Source organism: Harpia harpyja, chromosome 16 (genome assembly GCF_026419915.1).
Source record: "Harpia harpyja isolate bHarHar1 chromosome 16, bHarHar1 primary haplotype, whole genome shotgun sequence".
Taxonomy (NCBI): domain Eukaryota; kingdom Metazoa; phylum Chordata; class Aves; order Accipitriformes; family Accipitridae; genus Harpia; species Harpia harpyja.
This window is the reverse complement of record NC_068955.1, coordinates 16,497,743-16,515,219: the sequence shown is the minus strand read 5'-3', so window position 1 is coordinate 16,515,219 and position 17,477 is coordinate 16,497,743. Positions and strand designations below refer to the sequence as shown.

General features: G+C 50.9%; 1 protein-coding gene across 2 annotated transcripts in view; it reads right to left on the bottom strand.

Annotated features, from left to right (window-relative positions):
* Positions 1-818: 818 nt before the first annotated feature.
* Positions 819-17,477, bottom strand: part of SLC22A18 (solute carrier family 22 member 18) — a 62,897-nt gene continuing 46,238 nt past the window's right edge. For both annotated transcript variants that reach the window (XM_052811749.1, XM_052811748.1), the window contains 3 exons: positions 10,157-10,258; positions 6,257-6,377; positions 819-1,111 (listed from right to left, as the gene is read on the bottom strand). In XM_052811749.1, the coding sequence (XP_052667709.1) occupies positions 924-1,111; positions 6,257-6,377; positions 10,157-10,258 (411 nt within the window). In that variant the 3' untranslated portion in view covers positions 819-923. The remainder of the gene's footprint in view (positions 1,112-6,256; positions 6,378-10,156; positions 10,259-17,477) is intronic.

Here is a 17,477-nt window from a genome sequence, read left to right as displayed (position 1 = left end):
TAACCTGGGCTTCCTCGAGAGCAATGCTGCGGCACACGACTCAGCTCCAGCAGTCAGGACTATGAGCTTAGCAGGCAAAGTACTTGCTACTAATGCTCCAAACTTGGTAATTTTAATCAGGTAATTTCCCCCTCCCAATATCAGTGCAATTCTTGCAGGAGACTTTGTACTAGAGGAAGTTGCAAAGTATGTAATTACAAGCAGCCTGTAGTAAGAGCAAGAGAGACCCAGTACAGGAGGAAAAAAAAAAACAAAACCAAAACTGGAAGGAGGGTTGGCCCTCGTTTCTGGATGCAGCCGGGAGACTCTGGCACTGCAGCGTGCTACATCGGGGCTTTGCATCCTCCTTGCACGCTGACGGCAGCTGTGCTGCTGCCCGCCAGGCTCATCCAGAGGCAGGGTTGCACATGATTGAGCTGTGGATATAGCAAACCTTTGACCACAGCGTTTGAAAGTTTTTGGCCTCGATCCCCCTCTAGCACAAGAACGCCAGAGGTGCATTTAATGTAGCAAAATGACACTTAAAAGCGGGTGTGTTTTACCCTGATTTTCCTTGGTACCGTTGTGGGGCGGGGGGGTGGTGGTGAAATAAAAGGCCAAACCAGAGCAGAGGCACCGGCTCCCTAGTTTCGGTGAATCCAAGCAGGAATGCTGACTGACAACAGCTGAGGATCTGGAACGATTGCCTGCAATGACAGCCACTGCTGCTGGGGGGGGACCTGATAGCTCCAGGCGTCCCAAGGCCACCAGTTGCTCCAGCATGGCTTTGCAAACCAATCTGTCCCGTACTCTAGATGCAAATGTTGATGAAATGCAGGTGCTGTTCAAACAGTTTTATTCCAGGTTTATGGAATCAAAAAACCCCCTCAAGAACATCTTTATTTCTATGGAAAAAGTAAGGGGGTTACCTTCTTGCAACTGAATTACCGGCTTTTCATCTCTCTCCGTGGGATTTTACTCTTTAAGAGGTAAACAAACCAACCTATATTGACAATTAGCTGTAAATAGCCGAAGGAGGTGACTCCAAATTGTTTGTATAAAACTCCACCGATGGTTGGGCCCACCGTCTGGGTCAAGGGCTGCACCGAGGCGCAAATCCCAAGCATGGTACCTAAGATAGAAGGCAGAGACACGCAGATGTTAGGGTGAGAGCAAGTCTTGGGATGGAAAAGCAGATAAGAGCGTGTGGGATCCCCTTCATTCCTGATGGTATTCCCCCGCAGTAGTAGCAAATCACTTCAAATAATCTCTTGCATTAATTTATAGAGGTCCAGTTAGGGTTTGTTAAGGCTAAGGACTCCTGGAGGGACTAGCTTCCACCACAAGCTCTTCACTGAGTGGTCTGGATAACCGTAACGCTGCCCGAAAGGCAAGCTGGTGCTCACCACTGCCTTCACCAGGGTCCAAGGATGCCTTTGGCCCCAGAAGATGCTTCTGAATGTCGCACCCAACAGGGCTGGTAACTACTGCATGGCATTAGGGATGGAGAGGTAATTTCTAGGGTCGTGTTTGAGACTTCCAAGAAAATCACACAGATTCTTCCAATATCATAATTACCTGAGATGGCCCTGTTCCACCTGAGCTGCTATTGCCATTTATTCTCTACTGTGGGACAGAGGAATAGCTTTCGAGGGCTTAGCAGCAGCGAGAAGCTTAGGTCTAACTAGGTCTTTAAGAATAAATAAATAAAACCACAGATAAAGCCTGAACCCCCTTGAGATACTCCCCACCCCCCCTTTGCAAAAAGAACGGATATTTCAATTTGGATGGAAATGCAAGCCCTTCGCCCGGTTGGGCCTGTTCCCTCTCCAGCAGCTTCCCCATCTGCATCGTTAACAGGAACCCAGCGGACAGGGAAGCACCTCCAGTTTGGCAAAGGCAGAGGTTTTTTCCACGTGCAGACGGATGGCCAGGACATCCCACGGGATGCAAAGCTGGCCCCCATGCACCCGCCACACTCTTTGCCCTGCGGTCTTTGTGCAGGACAACTATCACACTCGGGGAGCAGAAAATAGCTGGCCAGCCAGAAAAATCATTAGCCCCCAACACTGGGAGGAAGGGCAGGCTGGCAGTGTGTACAAGAAACTTGTGCCCTGCTCTGAAATAACATTTGCAATTATTTTTCTTACTATCAGTATGATTATTTGGGCTGTTGGCATCAATTTTCCACCAAGGCACGTGTTGAGGCATTGTCACCGCACAAGACCAGCAGCGTCTGGGAAGCATGAGGAGGATGCTGTCCCACATGTAAGAAGATGTGGAGCCGAGTGCAATATTTAACGTGGGTAGCCACAGGGAAATGATCCCCGGCTTCGAGAGAGAAGAGGCAGCCAGGTGTTCACGTAATGCTGGCCAGCAACCGCTGGGCTTTTATCAGCATGCTTAAAATACTTGTGCAATGAGCCCAAGCCGAGGGCGTAGCCATGCGGAGAGGGAAATCTCCCAGGAAGCGCTGCCGAGCGCTCCTCCCGCGCATGGGAACACAAAGGCGATGGGTGGGACCTCGCCTTGACCCTTTGCCAATGGGAACCATCCCACAAGCACCAAACTTTCTGGGCAGGTTTTGCAATTATTTTTTCCCCTCTAGGTATTTGAATTAAACTAATTACTACGTACAACTGCCAAACTGGCTCTTATGATTGAGGAGGCACTTTTTTTCTTTCCTTTCCTTTTTTTTTTCTAGAGCAGAAATCAATCCTCTTAAAAGGCCAGGCTCTCCCTCTGCACTTCTCCAACATGTTGCTGAGAAAGATAATTTCTCTTTAATGGGCTTAAATTAGATCCCTCGTGTCAGACACCCTCGAGCTTTGGGACATTGTAAATCTCAGCTCTGCAGTGTGGCCCTAGCTCTGTTGCAAAGCTGCGCATGTGATGGATCTCATTTAAGGCAAGAACTTTAACTGGGACAAGTCATCACGTCAGCAGAAAAATTCCCGTGTCATTTTGCGCAGCTCTGCCAACGCACATGCTCACCTTCTTCATCATGGCTATCCTACTTTCTGCACCTTCCCTGCCCTTTTTTCTCCCTCCCCAGCTTTCCCCCCCCTTTTCCCATACCTGGCATGACCTGACCTGGCCGGGAGTCCATCCTGCTCTCCTGCCCCAGCCCTCCTGCCCTCCCGCAGGTTTCAGGGTTGGGTGCTGGCAGCTCCCCAAGCCAGGCGGCTCCGTCCCTCCTCCCACCCTCCGCTGTGCTGGGTGCCCTGGCTCGCTATCCTTTCCAGCTCACATCCTGTTGCCACGCTCAGATGATGGTGCTGGCCCAGATCAGCCACACGCCCGTGGGGCAATCGCGGGGCCTAATTTAATGATTAAGTCATCACTGCCAGCGGCTGCCTTCGAACCAGCAAAGCCTGAGCAAAGCTGGGGGGTTCAACGTACCGAGCCCTGCCTGGCTGCAAGCTCTCCTCCTAAGGTTTTGCGTCTGATGTGCAAATAAAATCACGAAACGTGGGCCCGTTATGCAGGGAGGCTCTGCCGGGCTTCCTCCCTCCCTCCCTCCCTCCCTCCCTCCCTCCCTCCCGTGAGGGTGGGGGGCTCTGTGCAGAAACAAGACCTCCATTCTCCAGGAGGGACTGGCGTTGACAAGGAGTGCTTGTCCGGATGCAAGTCCCCCTGGGCTTGGGGCTGCCCTCCCACCAGCTCGCACGCCCAGCTGAACAGCACGTGCACGTGGGGCAGAATTTTCCCTTCCTGCCTTTGAAGATGAGGAGAGGGGAAAAAAATATCAAAGGGAAACGAATGAAATCATTTCCGCTATCTGTGCTTCAGTGCAAAGCCCCAGCCAGAAGCAAAGAGCAAGTGGCAAACTCATCAGCTTTGGTAGGAAGCGACCTTGGATTGGTCCTGAAAGCAGGATGATGGACACAAGGGATGGGGCCATCCTACGTCCCACCATTCCCTTTCAAAGGCACCTATTTAAAAGGCAAGGATGGTGACTCAGTGTCTAGCAAGGGCGGACAGGTTATCCTCCTGCAATGCCCCATCCGTTCCAGCCCTGCGATGAGGCAGACAACTGAGCTCAGCCCAAACTCCAGCTCCTTGGAAAGCCTGTCCCTGGCCCAAAGAAAAAACCTCCATGGGCTCTGCTGGCCCCAGGCTGGCAAAAACATCAGGAAAAGACAGCAGCAAGGCTCAAAAGTGATGTTTCCAAAGACAAACTCTCAATGTGTGATTTCCTTGCATTAACTAAAAGTTGTTCCAAGCTAGCGCTCAGGTTTTTGATGCAGCGACAGCGAGGCTTTTTTGTAAAGCCACATTTCCAGGCTTTTAGAAAAGTGGGGCTTTCTAATGCACCACCGAAACGCTCACTTTGCAGAGCCGGTCTTGGGCTTGCATAGGAAGGAGCAGCCTTTTAGCTGCTGTACGGGTGGAGCAGCCGTTGCGGGGTGCCACCCACGGCCAGAAACGGATGGCAGGCATTTTAATAGCCGCGTTTCTCTGCGAGACACCCACGCTGTCACTGCTGCAGCTGCTGTGGAGAGGCAGCTCGCCGGCTCTGCTGCGTCAGGCATTCCTGCCTTCGCCCTGGCCCCTGCCCGAGTGCATCCAAAACAAGCACAAAACCATCAGATGCCTCTTCCCTCGGAAACATTGCAAGGAGAAAGCACGGTTTGAAAGGCGAGGGCCAGGCAGGAGTGGCGGAGACAGGGTTTTCCCCCAGCGTTGTGATCCTCCATGCCAGTAGCATCCCTCCTTGGTATGCCCAGTTTCGAGCCAGCTGTAACTCTGCAATTTGTAGTAGCACTTGGCATGGCTTCAGCCCAGGACAGATGGGCAGGAGAAAGCCCCAGACAGCCCATGGTTCCCCCAATGTCCCGCAACCCCCGTCTGACCATCTGCAGCACCCCGTGGGCTGCCTGTGTCCTGCCCTGCCATCCTGCCCTGCCATGCGGGGACCATCCACCCCGCCGAGGCGCAGGCTGACCTAACAACATACGCAAGTGGGGAGCAGAGTGAGGCAACTAAACCCATTTTCCTCTCTGAGCGAAGCCTGCCTCCGGGCTTTAAAAGCCAAGCAATGCTCTGATTTTCCTCACAAAGCCCTTTTGAGAAGAGACTGGATGAATTCCAGCTTGGCTGTATGTCCCAAAGCCGCTTGGTGCCCTTCCCCCCTGGCTCTCCCTCCTCACATGAACATCACTCCAACTCATGAAACAGCAGATTTTCTTCCCGGCCGAGCGGAGGGGCTGAGACATCCCCAGTCCTCACCTCCCTGGGAACTAAGTGGTCCACCCAGGTAGAAGTATATCGCACTCAGAAATCACAGGCTCCCAGCACTTTTAGGAGATGTGGTGGTCAGCTCTACCAATAAACTGCTAAAGTGACATTTAGAAAAGCTCTTCATCCAGAAGCATCTCAAAAGTACTTTATAAACTTCACTAATGGGCTGTGCAAACTATAACTCCCATTCTTGGTAGGGTCTGTGCAGAGGTATCATCTGCTCAGGTGGCTGCTAGGGAAGATGAAGGGTGCAGGCTGGCATCCCAGAAAGGCTCAGCTGAAGTACAGAGAGTCTCAGGTACCTGGAGAATGCAGCTCTGGGAGCAAACCCTGAAAGAGCTTTGAGCAAAAGACATCAAACCAGGTTAACCCAGCTCCATCCCAGAACAAACTCAGCAAAGGTCCCATGACAATAACATAGGCATAGATTCTTCAGCAAAAGAACTAAAAATGCAGGCATAAAGATTTGTGAGTCTACCACTGCATTTCAGCCACCTTGTACAGAGAAATACAGTAACTCTTTGATTGAAACATGGCCAAAATGTAAGGGGGGGGGGGCAATTACTGCATCAGGCAAAACATGTTTCCAAAGGGCAAGCCAGAATACCCTCCTGAGATGCCCTAAGTTAAAAGATGTGAACGAGCAGCCATCTCAGTCACCGTCGTGGTGGAAAAGCAGCAGCTTTTTTTTTTTTAACATATCTTGGCTTCCCATGGGAGGGAGAGTTTGGGACAGCCTTCCCTTACTGCCTCCACCACTATGGATGTCAGCAGGTGGCGGCGGACTGGGAGCACTGGGTGGCGGGATGCTTGCTCAATGTTGTTCAAGCTCATCCTGTATTAACACCACCGGTCCCCGTTCATCTGCTCTGCTGACACCCATCACATGCAACTGCCAAGCCAGATCTCCCAGGGAATTGAGCATTTGCCATGACTGTGCCCCTGCGCTCCATAGCGGTGGTGTGAGCTGGGAAGAACCTGATGGACTCAAAACCGAGAAAACACCAGTCTGATCTTTTTTGCTGAGTCTTACCGGTGTCGGAGGAGGGGACGGCCTTGGTGAGGATGCTGTCAGTGATGGTGCCCAGCATGCCGAAGGCAAACACCATTGGCACCGCAACGATGCAGTAGTGCCACACGGTCCTCATCAGGGCCTAGGGGACAGGACACAATGGACCATGGTTCATTAGAGAGCACAAGTGGTGACTGTAGCAAGAAACAACCTAGAAAAATATCATGAGTCAAATCCATGACTTCTTAGGTAAATTGTGGGAGCTACAACTGATACATGATGGTGCGGCTTTGGCCATTGCAGAGTCTTTCAGAGCCCACCAGTTGTGTGCAGTGAATTATTCCAAGCATGTGGAGCAAGTAGCAAATGTTACCCTACAATGTGGCAGCACGTTTCTCTGGCACTGCTGTGGGTATTTTTAGCATCTGGGAATTAGTGATGTCCCCGCACCCTTCCCCTCATCTTCTGTCTCTTGTCCAGCTCCTAAGGAAATGTTGAACAGCAGATGCATGTGGTGTACTTCAGGAAGCCTCCATTACTTATACAAAACAGCCTAGAGAAGGCATTTCAGTTCATTATCATAAATAATTAAAACTAAACTGAGCTTGTCAAAATAAATGAGCACGCTGCATTATGTAATGCTGTACCTTTGGGATTTCTAATCCTGTTCTGCTGCTTCCTTGCTAATAAATTCACGGAATTCAGTAATCTGGAATAGGTCTTCTGGCCATAAGTGCACATTAGCGAGCATAATTAGGGAGAGTAATGATTTTGTTATTGCACATATTCCTAGTGGAGACATCCCTCCAGCTGTTTAATACTGAAACAAAAGCAGTGAGGTTCCCTAAGCCGTGGGGCTAGAGCGGCTCTGGGCTCATTCACAAGCCCTGCTGGTCAAACGAATGGATTTCTCTGGGGCATGGAAAGGAAATTCCTCCTTTCTTGCAAGTCTCCTGCCCTCACCCATGGCTCAAAGTGTGTTATTGTGGCTGGAAAACATTTCTGTCGCTGGTTTAGCCAGAAGTTTCATTCTCTGGAGTTCTCTCTCCTGAGATCTGGTCCCTGCCTCTCGGCTACAGAAGATGGAGAAGCCCAGAGACATTGCTTACTAATGACTTGGAAATATTGAGGTTTATTCCTAGTTCCCCTCAAGAGTCACACACAGCCGGATTTCTCTCCTCGGAGAAGCTCTTTGCCTAGATTTTGGTTAAGATCTAGGCACTTCTGATTAAGGAACCAGAGAACAAAGACAGAGGAACAGGTATTTGGTACATAAACACTCAGATGGAGGGAGAATAATTCCTTGCTAGGGCAAATGTCATTGCAGGACAACATTGCAGAGCTCATAGGAAAAACCAGCTTTAACCCCTGCCCCCCTCCCCCTGCTTTGTATGAATTCCCTCATGGGCTGAACCAAGTGGGCAGAAAAGAGCAGAGCTACGTCTGTGCCTTCTGTAAAGCTGGGGGAAATGGCTCCTCGCTCCCCTGGCACTCGGAAAGGACTGAGCCAGGCAGAGCCTGGTCTCTGTTGCTCCTCAGCTGCTGGGTAGGTAGCAGGCTTTTTGACCTGAGCAGATCTGAAGGCATTTTTCAGGTGCGGGAGGCAGAACCAGGAGTTTCAGCAGACAGGCTCAAAAAGCAAATGCCTGGGAAATGCAGGCAGCGAGGCAGGACGAGGCACAGCCGCGCCTTCAAAGAGAAAAACTTCCCTGTCGCAAACGCCAAGCCCTCCTACACCCCTGCCCACATGCTCCCAGCTTGCATCTGCAGATCAGACACTGGCTCTCCCCTCCTCTCCTTTTCCAGGTGTTACTGCCGAGCTCCCAGCCCACCCTTCCCTTCTCCAGCTGCCGATTGCTGGGAACATCCTGAAGCCTCTTCCCAGCTGCACTGCTGTCTGTCTGTCTGCTGCTGCCGGTGCCAGCCTTCCAAAAAACACTTCAGCCCACCTCCCAGCGATGTGAAGATGGGTTTTGGAGTGTCTTTTATTAACAGCTAGCCTTTCTCCTCGCTTCCACCCTTTGGGGAGGGGATCTGCTTCATTTGGACGCCAGATGCAGCAACAGCTCAGTGGGCGTGATGCTCCTCCACCAGCGGCTGTGCAGGATTAAAAGCTTCATGCATTAATCTCTGCATTTGGGGCCTGCTGCTGTGACAGCACTCATCCCCACCGAGACAGAAAGCCACCCCAGAAACGGATGTTTTCTCGGCAGCCGCTCGAACAGAGCGCTTTTTAATAAGGCGTCCCTGGTGAAGAGGATCACAGCTGCGTTTGCCTATGAATAGTTCTTGTGGGAAGTCATTGCTGACCCTTGTCCCCCGGCCCGTGCTGTCAGGATGTCCACAGGCCTCTGGGCTTGGCGTAATTGCCAACTCCAAAACGATTTCCCTTCTTGGCTCCCCTCCCCGCGCAGCCGATGTGAGCCTCCCTGTGCTGCGGCATTAGCCGCTGCAAGCTGTGCCACCCCATGTGCCCCTCCACTGCCATTGAGGCTTTCTCTTCTACTTGCAGCCACCTCCAGCCTTCCCTCTCAGTGAGACCCCAGTGCACAAAAGCCATTTAGCCCATGTTGCTCCTCTGCCTGATTCCCATGGGACCGGACTTTGGCACAGGGAGCCGGTCCCAGCGGCACCCCGCCCTGCCCCCAGTTGGGTGTGCTCAGGTCTCTGGATGGGCCAGGTCCACCTTGGTCCCACCTAATTGCTCCCACCCTTGGCCAAAAAACCATGGCGAGACCTTCAAAGCCCTTCCCGGGCCATGCTCAGGAGCACCAAGCCCTGTGCAGATGTCCCATGCTAAGGGGGCACATCGATGCCAGCCAAAACCACATGACACCAGCCGGGAGGGGCCCTTCCCAAGCATCGTACCACCCGGCAGCATCTCTGCAAGCCCCGAAATCTCCGAGAGGGGGGCCACGCTCCATCTGCAGAGCCAACCCTTCGTCTGCATCCATCCTCCTCCCTTCCCAGCCTCAGAATAGCTAAGGTGCGTAGGTGCCTCATCTCATCCGTGTAGCTGGGAACCACGAGCCTCAATACCCTCCAGGATTTGGCCCTGACCTCCTTGTGGCTGCAGCGCAGTTGTGGGAACGGCACCCATCCTACCCTTGCCGGCGGGAGCACCAACACCCCGGCAGCACGGTTCGAGGCCAAATCCTGCAGGGAATGTCACACGGCTGACACGGCTCGACCATCCTTTGGGCCCACCTCACTGATGGGGACCAGTGCGCACCATTCCTCTGTCCCCGTGGCCTGGGCAGATCTATCGGTTCCCTGAGCATGGCTTATCTGAGCAAACACGATTACCAGCAGAGCTCCCTACGTCAACTCAGTTTTCCAATTACCTTTTGAGGTTGGCATCAACTGTCGCCCATGCAGATACAACCAGCGACGGGTAACGTCACTTATCCCAAAACAGGGGAACAAGATTATTGCCTTGCTACCTCCTTCCCTGAATACTCTCAGCTTGGGGGAATTAGGCAAAAATAAAGCCCCAGAAGAAGAGCACACAACCTCCACTGTCTCGCAGCAGCGTACAACCGCAATGATTTTCCCCCCCATAATCTTCATTTACTTTCTGGGTAGTTCAGGAAATGCAGTCGCTGACAAGACTGAGGGCAGGATTCCTATGCAAAGCCAGTGACTCAGGAGGGATTTAACAAGTTTCTGTGTGAGATTAATTTTTTTTTAAATCCCAGTAACTATTAGTCACGCAGCTTTTTATTGTTATTTGGCGCAGTGCTTTGTGCTGAGCGTGGCTCTGCTTGCACAGAGGCCCAGGAAAGCTGGTTTCGCCCCCAAGGACCACCCAGCAAAGCCAGCGGTGGCATTTCAAGGGGCAGAACTTGCAGCCAGGTCTCATGGACCTTGCTCCGCTGCATTATTAAAAGGCCCCATGGATGATTTCACGCTGAGCCTTACCATGCCTAGGCCGACGCCAGCAAAGATGAAGACGCTGAGCCTGAGCAGGGTCCTCTCTGTGCAGTGGTTAGTGAGTTTTCCAGTGACCAGACCCTGGACAACCTGGGAAGGAAGCACACGAGCACTGTTAGGCCCGCTATATAACAATTTAAACAAGCTCAAACGAGAACTGCTGCAGTGCTTCAAGCAAATGGGTTATTCCCTTGTTTTTTTTGGAGTAAAAGGGACCTCGCTGTTGTGGTAAATGGCTGGAAGACATGATCCATTATTTCAAGCATTTTGCATCCTAGCGATAGATCCATCCCGTCAGCTGAAAGTCTTTACTCAGCATGTACGCCTGAGTTTACCATCACTGCCTACTCACCAGCGGTGACTGAAACTTTCTAAAGATGCTTGCAGATACAAATGAATTTTTCTAACTTGTGCTGTTTTTGTGAAATACAGTTAATGCTAAGGTCTTCATCCTTGGCAAGTCCTTCCAAAATAAAACTGTACATTTGTATGCAGAGGAGGAAAATGCCTCCTTTCCTGTACCTTCTCTTGCCATTATTTTAAACTGTAAATATACAAATTGGATGGTTCATCATTTTTAGGCAGGAAACAAGTATGACAGACATGCTAATACCCAGCCCCAGCAGTACATGCAGACGTGAAGGACGGGGAACTGGTTTTACAGATTTTAAATAAAAACTGGGGGAGAGGGGGAGGGAAGGAGGAGCAAAAAAATTTAAACTCCAGGAAGTATTTGGCTTTTCCAGCACTTCGCAGAGCAAAGATTCCCTATTTTATTTCTCTGTTCAGCATCTCCCATACTTCAGGTGATGCTGGCCCAAGTGGACATGAGAGGACAGAGGCTGGAAGAGATTACTGTGAAAATGAAGCCTGACTGGCTGCATTTTGGGGGAGGGACAGATAGGAATCTACCAAGTTTTCCCTGGCTTGAAAAGGTTGGTTTGATCGAAGAGAAAACCCCTTCGACTTGAAAGAAGAGCTCTAGTTCAAAACGCTTTGTTTGGTGGGATGGCTTCATTTCAATGGCAGTCCATCCTGGAGAAAACCTCGGTACTCTGCTTGGACCTAGAATGATGCTACGCCATGCTCAACCTTACTGTGTTAGTCCTAAGGATGAAACCCAAACTCAACTAAAAGGAAATGAGTGCAAAATAAATAAGAAAGTTATCAAAAAGAAAGGAAATATTAATCTATGACAAGCAGTCCAGAAAAAGCAATTTAATTACTAAAATTTAAAAAAAGCAAAAAGCAAACAGCAATAGAGTGAAAATAAAGTTGCCATAAAGAAAAATAGCTACAAATTGACTGTTTTTCCAACACGCTACATCTTAACGGAAAACATCAAAATTCAACCCTTCACTTGGCTTCGGAGCACAGGCAATTTTTGACACGAGGGCGCATTGTGCCAAGCAGACATTTTGGTTCCCAGTAAATGCTTTTCCTGCCTCCTTTTTGTCCCCATCCCCACCCTTGGGCAGGGCTTGAGAGCTTGGGTCATGTGTGCCCAGCCACAGTGTGATGGTGGCACAGGCCCTGTGTGTTTCTCCCCGGTCATGTCACCCGCTGAGTGGCCTCGGGGACACTAGTGGACCTGCTGCAGTGGAATGCTCGGACGATGCATGAGGTGACCTGAGTCATCCCGGCTGAAAGCCCTGCAGCGGACACGGGAGGCGGCTGATACCAGCCCCAGTGGCTCCTACTCGGGGGGTGGGTGGAGAAGCTGCTGAGTAAGGCTTCATTAAGCTGAGTGCTCCTAAAACGAAGAATCATCATTAACTTTTTGCAACTTCCCAGTCCCTCCTGCCGGCTCGGCCCAGCCAGGTCTGTGCTGAGTCACACGGGATGGGGCTGAGCCCCATCGCAGGGCATGGCTTGACTCAGCAGTGGCATCATCCGAACCCCAGTTCAGCTCTGCTGAGCCACAGGAGGAAAGGAAATGTTTCTCAATTTGCCCGGACTTGAACAGCATATTTAATTGGGATACACCATGCAGGCACAGCCTGGTCCCTGCCCTTCCTTGAGTCATTGGGGTATATCATCAACAATGTCCCAGAGCAGCCCGGTCTGATGGCCACGGGAGTGGTGTACCCAAAAACGTCTCCGTCACTACACGTGAGCACCTAAGAGCAGGCAACAAGCACCGCTGCAGCAAAGCCAGGCTCTGAGGAGGCAGGACCTGGAGATATGCAGACTGGGCTGTCCCCAGAGTGAGCAGGGCAGAGAGACGGTCCTCGTGCCAAGGCTGGCATTCAGCACGAGCTTCCCCATCCCTCGGACTGTGGCAATACGAGCGCCAGGTAAAACACCACTGCTGAACCAACTGACTCAGCGATGGGACTTTTTCCAAGGGCAAGCGTCAGCCCAAGTCACCTGCTTTCCTTTTGGGGCTGAGCAGCTATCCTTGGGTTATACAGACTGCAGCTTCCCCACTGGTTACCTGGGCTGCCGACTCCCTCCCCAGCACGGTCTTTGCTGATCCAGCCATGAGCCCCAGGCAGGCAAGGCCCATCGTCTTGATTTTGGACAAAGCGCCTTGATTTAGGCGCTGGATAATGTTTCCAGTCACCAGGAGCTCCAACCTCACTTCCAGTCTGAATTTAGACCTGAAAACCCATTACTTCCAGCCTGCAGTTTTCCCTGGGCGCACAGTCCCCCAGTTTGCATGAGCGGCAGCCACCTGCACAGGCATCTTTGGGAAGGAGGAAGCCAAAGGTGGTTCACGTGTGCTCTCCCATGAAAGGTTTTGGACGTGTGCTGCCATTGCCAGGGGGTACCGGGGCATCCCAGATGACTTGGCTGTCGCCACTCCCATGGACAAGCCCTGGTGGCACTGACAATGCAGCAACGGGATTTATCCTTATTTTTATTCCTGCTGGCATGTTCTGGGCTTTTCCCTTGCATGTAACCTCCCCCCCCCCCCCCCCCGAGATCGACTGCGAGGGGCCTTCCCCTCCTGCATTTCATTTTGCCTGGATGGTGCTTGCCTTTGTAACCTGACCTCCTTTGAAGTCGGGGAAGTGCCAGTGTACCTGGCTGGAATGCCTTCTGTCATCAATAAACAAAAGAGAGAGGAAATTGTTTGCAAGTGAAATAACAGGCACTGCCTGTGGCTGTGTACACATGTCATAGGAAAAACCAACTCACCTTTTTTTTTCCTCCCCCCTCCTTCTTTAAAGGCAAATAAGTCTCCCAATAAATGCATAAGAACAGCCAAATCTCTCCTTGTTGTTATGCTGGATTCGCCAAACTGGGGATTTGTTACACTAATTCAGCTGATCACTTAGAAAAATACTCTACCTCTACCACTGTATTTGATTTCTGGGAAGGCAGCAGCTCCCATGTGCTCAGAAGAGCCAATTACCCACTTTATTGTTAACCTCATTAACAAATTTCAGGAATCCCTTTCAGGATGGAAAAGATTGTTGCTGTTTGAAGGTTTGAGGTGCTAGTTTTTGGAAGACTTTTGAACAGTGAAGCACTAGCTTTGCTGCGTGGAGCCACTGCTGAGCAGGACTGGCACCCGCAAGTAGCTAACCTTAGGTGGAGGTTAGAGGAGTTACGCAGATGCTCGGCTGGTCCTACGCACTTAGCAGAAGCAGGACTGTTTCTACAGATTCTTCCATCAGCACCGATCGAAATCTTGACAGAGCCCAGACTTAGCAACAAACTAAGTTCCTTTTCACCCAACAGCCTGGAAATGAAAAGACGTGAGAAGGTCGGACAGGCCCGCGCAGCAGGCCAGATAAGCTGGTACAGCCTAGCAGAGAAGGTGCAGAGCCCCATCCCTAGCACAGATAGCATGATTCACATCAGAGGCAGCCTCCCACGCACCGGACCCATATCTCTTGCCTTTGAAATTGTGCCCGGCTGGTAGTTCCCAGGGCGAGAGCAGTGCCGGCTGGGGTGGGACGCGCGGGTGGGCACCGGCTGGGGCAGACCACAGAGGGCAACAAAAATCACGAGGCTTTTCTGCATAGGCTGAAGTTGGTGCAAAACCTTGGGCAGGGGAAAAGGGAGTTGTTCTACTGACACGGCGATGCCAGAAAGTGCTTGAGAAGTAGTTCAGGTCTTGCAGAGGAGCAGGAGGGTGGTGAGACTGGAAGGAGAGCTGATGGTGAGGACCAAACTGCTGAAGGCAGCACTTTGCTGAACAGGGGGAAGAGGACCGTGTGTTTTGCAAACTCCAGCCTAATTGCTTTCTTTCCCCCTCCAACCTGCTCCCCTCCATAGATTTAAATCCTTCAAAGTGAGGAAACTGGAGAACTTTCTGTTTGTTGTTGCAAGGTCCTTTCACCAAGTGGGTTTTCCCCCTAGGCATACCTGGCTGTAATTAAATCTCTGGCTCTTTAATCATCTCTTTTGCTGTGCAGAGGAAAAAAAAAAAGCAAGAGGGACAGACTGGTGATAAGATGATACGCAATGTAAATCTCTCCTCCAGGAATCTCTCTCATCTTTTCAGGATCACTCCGTACCAACTTGTCCCTCCAGAAGCTGCACAGCTAGAGGTGGAGTTTGTATAACAATATAAATTTAAACGCAGTAAATAGAACAGATGTCTTATGATTTCTTGATCCTCAGGGTTATAAATATCTACCCCTTTGTCCCACCCAGAGTTTTTGTTTGGTGCGTTTTGCTTTGGTTTTTTTGGAGAAAAAGTTCTTAAGGGAAAGTTCCCCCCACCCCCTCCTGCGGTTTGAAATCTAAGCATCAGATGTGACTTTAGATATCAACCAGGGACTCCAGGTATTTCACTTGCCTAATCCTCTGACGGCATTTTCCAAGCCAGATACTGTGCCTGGAAGTTCTCCATGCTACTGCTCTCGCAACTCCGGAGCCTAGGCCCGCTTCTGCCCATTATGCAAAGTTAAATTATTTTGACTTATTATGAAATTAATTATTCTCTGGAGGGAGACTGAATGGCATCTCACACTCCCAGGCATGCGCTGTAAGGGAAATTTTGTTTGCATGGCTTCTGAGATGAGAGGACTCTGGAAGCCCAGCCCCGGAGGACAGAGGGATTGTGTCCCTGACGGGCTCTCACACTTCTTGCCTGGAGACCCACCAGCAATCAGATAAAGATGCTTCAAACATATCACGAGCAAGGGAATCTCTGCAACACAAGACACCAGGCACAGAGTACCCCTCCCGCTGTCTGCCTTCCCCTTCTCATTTTGTTATCTCCCACCCAGCTCCTCCTCCTCGACTTATGCTGGTGCAGTCCCAGCTCAGCAGACAGCCCCATGCTATCAGGGTGCTTCAAGTATCACTGCAGAGCCCTGGATTGCTCGAATTACCCCCCACTTGCTATTTTCACTTCCCCATCAGCCCACTCCAGCCTCGGTCATATTCCATTTTCTAAGCAATGACTTTGTTTCCTCCTCAGACAGCTCTTTGTCCCAATGCTATGACACCGCCTTCCCACACACCCTTCTCTGACGTCATTTGGCTCTGTCCGACCCGCAAGTGAGCCCCCTTCCCACCCTCACTGCGCTTAAGCCTGCCCCACACTTTCCAATATCCTCTGCTATTAGATGATGCTCTTTGCCTAACCCCAAATAGTAAATTGGTGCCAGCTCCTGGGCCAGTGCTTCATGCAGAGAGCTGGGAAGACCCCATTCCCTGTGGACAGGTACTCCCATGGGAACTTTTACAATGACGCATCAGCAGATGTATTACTTGGGACTCCATGAGATGGGCTGGGAGCAGCAGCAAGGCAACCTACATCCCTCCACACAGGGGTACAAGTGGCAGCAAGGAGATGTACCACAAGCGCTCGGGTGAAGGGTGACCGTGCTGTGGGCAGCCACCTCGGCGAAGGGAAGAGGGTGCCGAGGATGCCCTGTGCCATGAACGGCGGTCATTGGTCTGCATGGCATGCACGGCATTGCGAGGACAAAACCCACCGCCAGCGCCAGCTGAGCCATTTCACTGCTAGCAAGCGCCATGAACGGTTCCCATGTGGACAGAGCTGATGCTCAGCAAGGGAGCAACCAAGAAAGGTGCTCTGGAGACTGGCCACCCAAAGCCCATGAGGCTCCCAGGCTCCAAAAACCAGCCCCAAATCCTCCTTCCAAACCCACCTGGGTCCTCTCAGGCTGGGCATGGGGCACCCCTCCCAAATATTGGGGTCCTGCAGGGTCATAAAGTGACAAGATGGGGCCAAGTGTGACGAGGTGAGGCTGAGGAGCTCCGGATGGGATCCCTCAGGAGGGCTGCCTGAATTAGCGGGGCAGCTAACTAACATCCTCCATCTGCAAAGGTGGCAAACGCCTTACCTTCCGTAGGGGGTCAGTGTTTCTGTGCTGATCTCCCCACACAAAGAGCTGTTTGAAATACTGACAACAAAGTACTTGAGTTGCCTACTTAAAATTAGGTGGACTGACCCAAAGCTATTCAAAATCTCCTCTCTAGGTGCTCTGCAGCTGGCTTGAATGGGAAAAATGGTGAGAAACAGAGATGATTACAGCGCATTGGCTGCTTCTCACCACAGTAGGTTAAATGAGGCTGAGAAGCTGAAAAATTAGGTCAAGCAATTGGAGCATAATATGCTTGGGGTGGGAAAGGAAAGTGGGAAGATACTATCACTATTCAAGTCATCCTAGGATTGCTGATTGGGCTGGGAAAGGGGCCTGCAACATCACTTTCTGTGCAAGAGGAAGATGTTCATTTTGAGAAGATTTCATTAAAAAAATAGAAAATACAATAACACAAAGAAATAATATTATTAAAAATTGCCAGGAATTAGCAGAGCAGACAATGCTTTTGTCAGCGTATGACTTTTGGCGAAGAACTGAGTAAAGGGTTCAGCTATGCCTTGCTTGCTGTGCTGTTCCCTGTGCATCTCTGAAGCCACTTAGTGCATGCAACGTGTGCTGGGAGCAGGCGAGACCCTGGGACATGGCGCTGGGCATATCTGCTGGCCGTGCTGTGCAACTGCCCAGGCACTGTGTTCAATGTCTACAGGGAGGTTTAAAGTAAACAGGACACGGTTTGATTCTTATTTTCCCCTCTATTTCTGTGACGCTCCCACCTATAGAAGTCCTTGAACACGACCCATTTTCAGATCCAAGGAGAGATGCAAACGGGGGGATGTGTTTCCTCTAACAGGAGGGCTCAGAGCAAGTCCAGGAGAATGGGAAAACCCTCACAATGTTTTATGGAAAGGCAAAATAAGGAATGAGAAATCAAAGGTGAGGATCCGGTTGATGAAATTCATTGAAAAGGACATTATATTCCTTACGAAGAAAGCTATAATTTACTCAGTGAAGTGGGAAGCCAGTCAGCAGATATTAATCACCGTTCACCCATC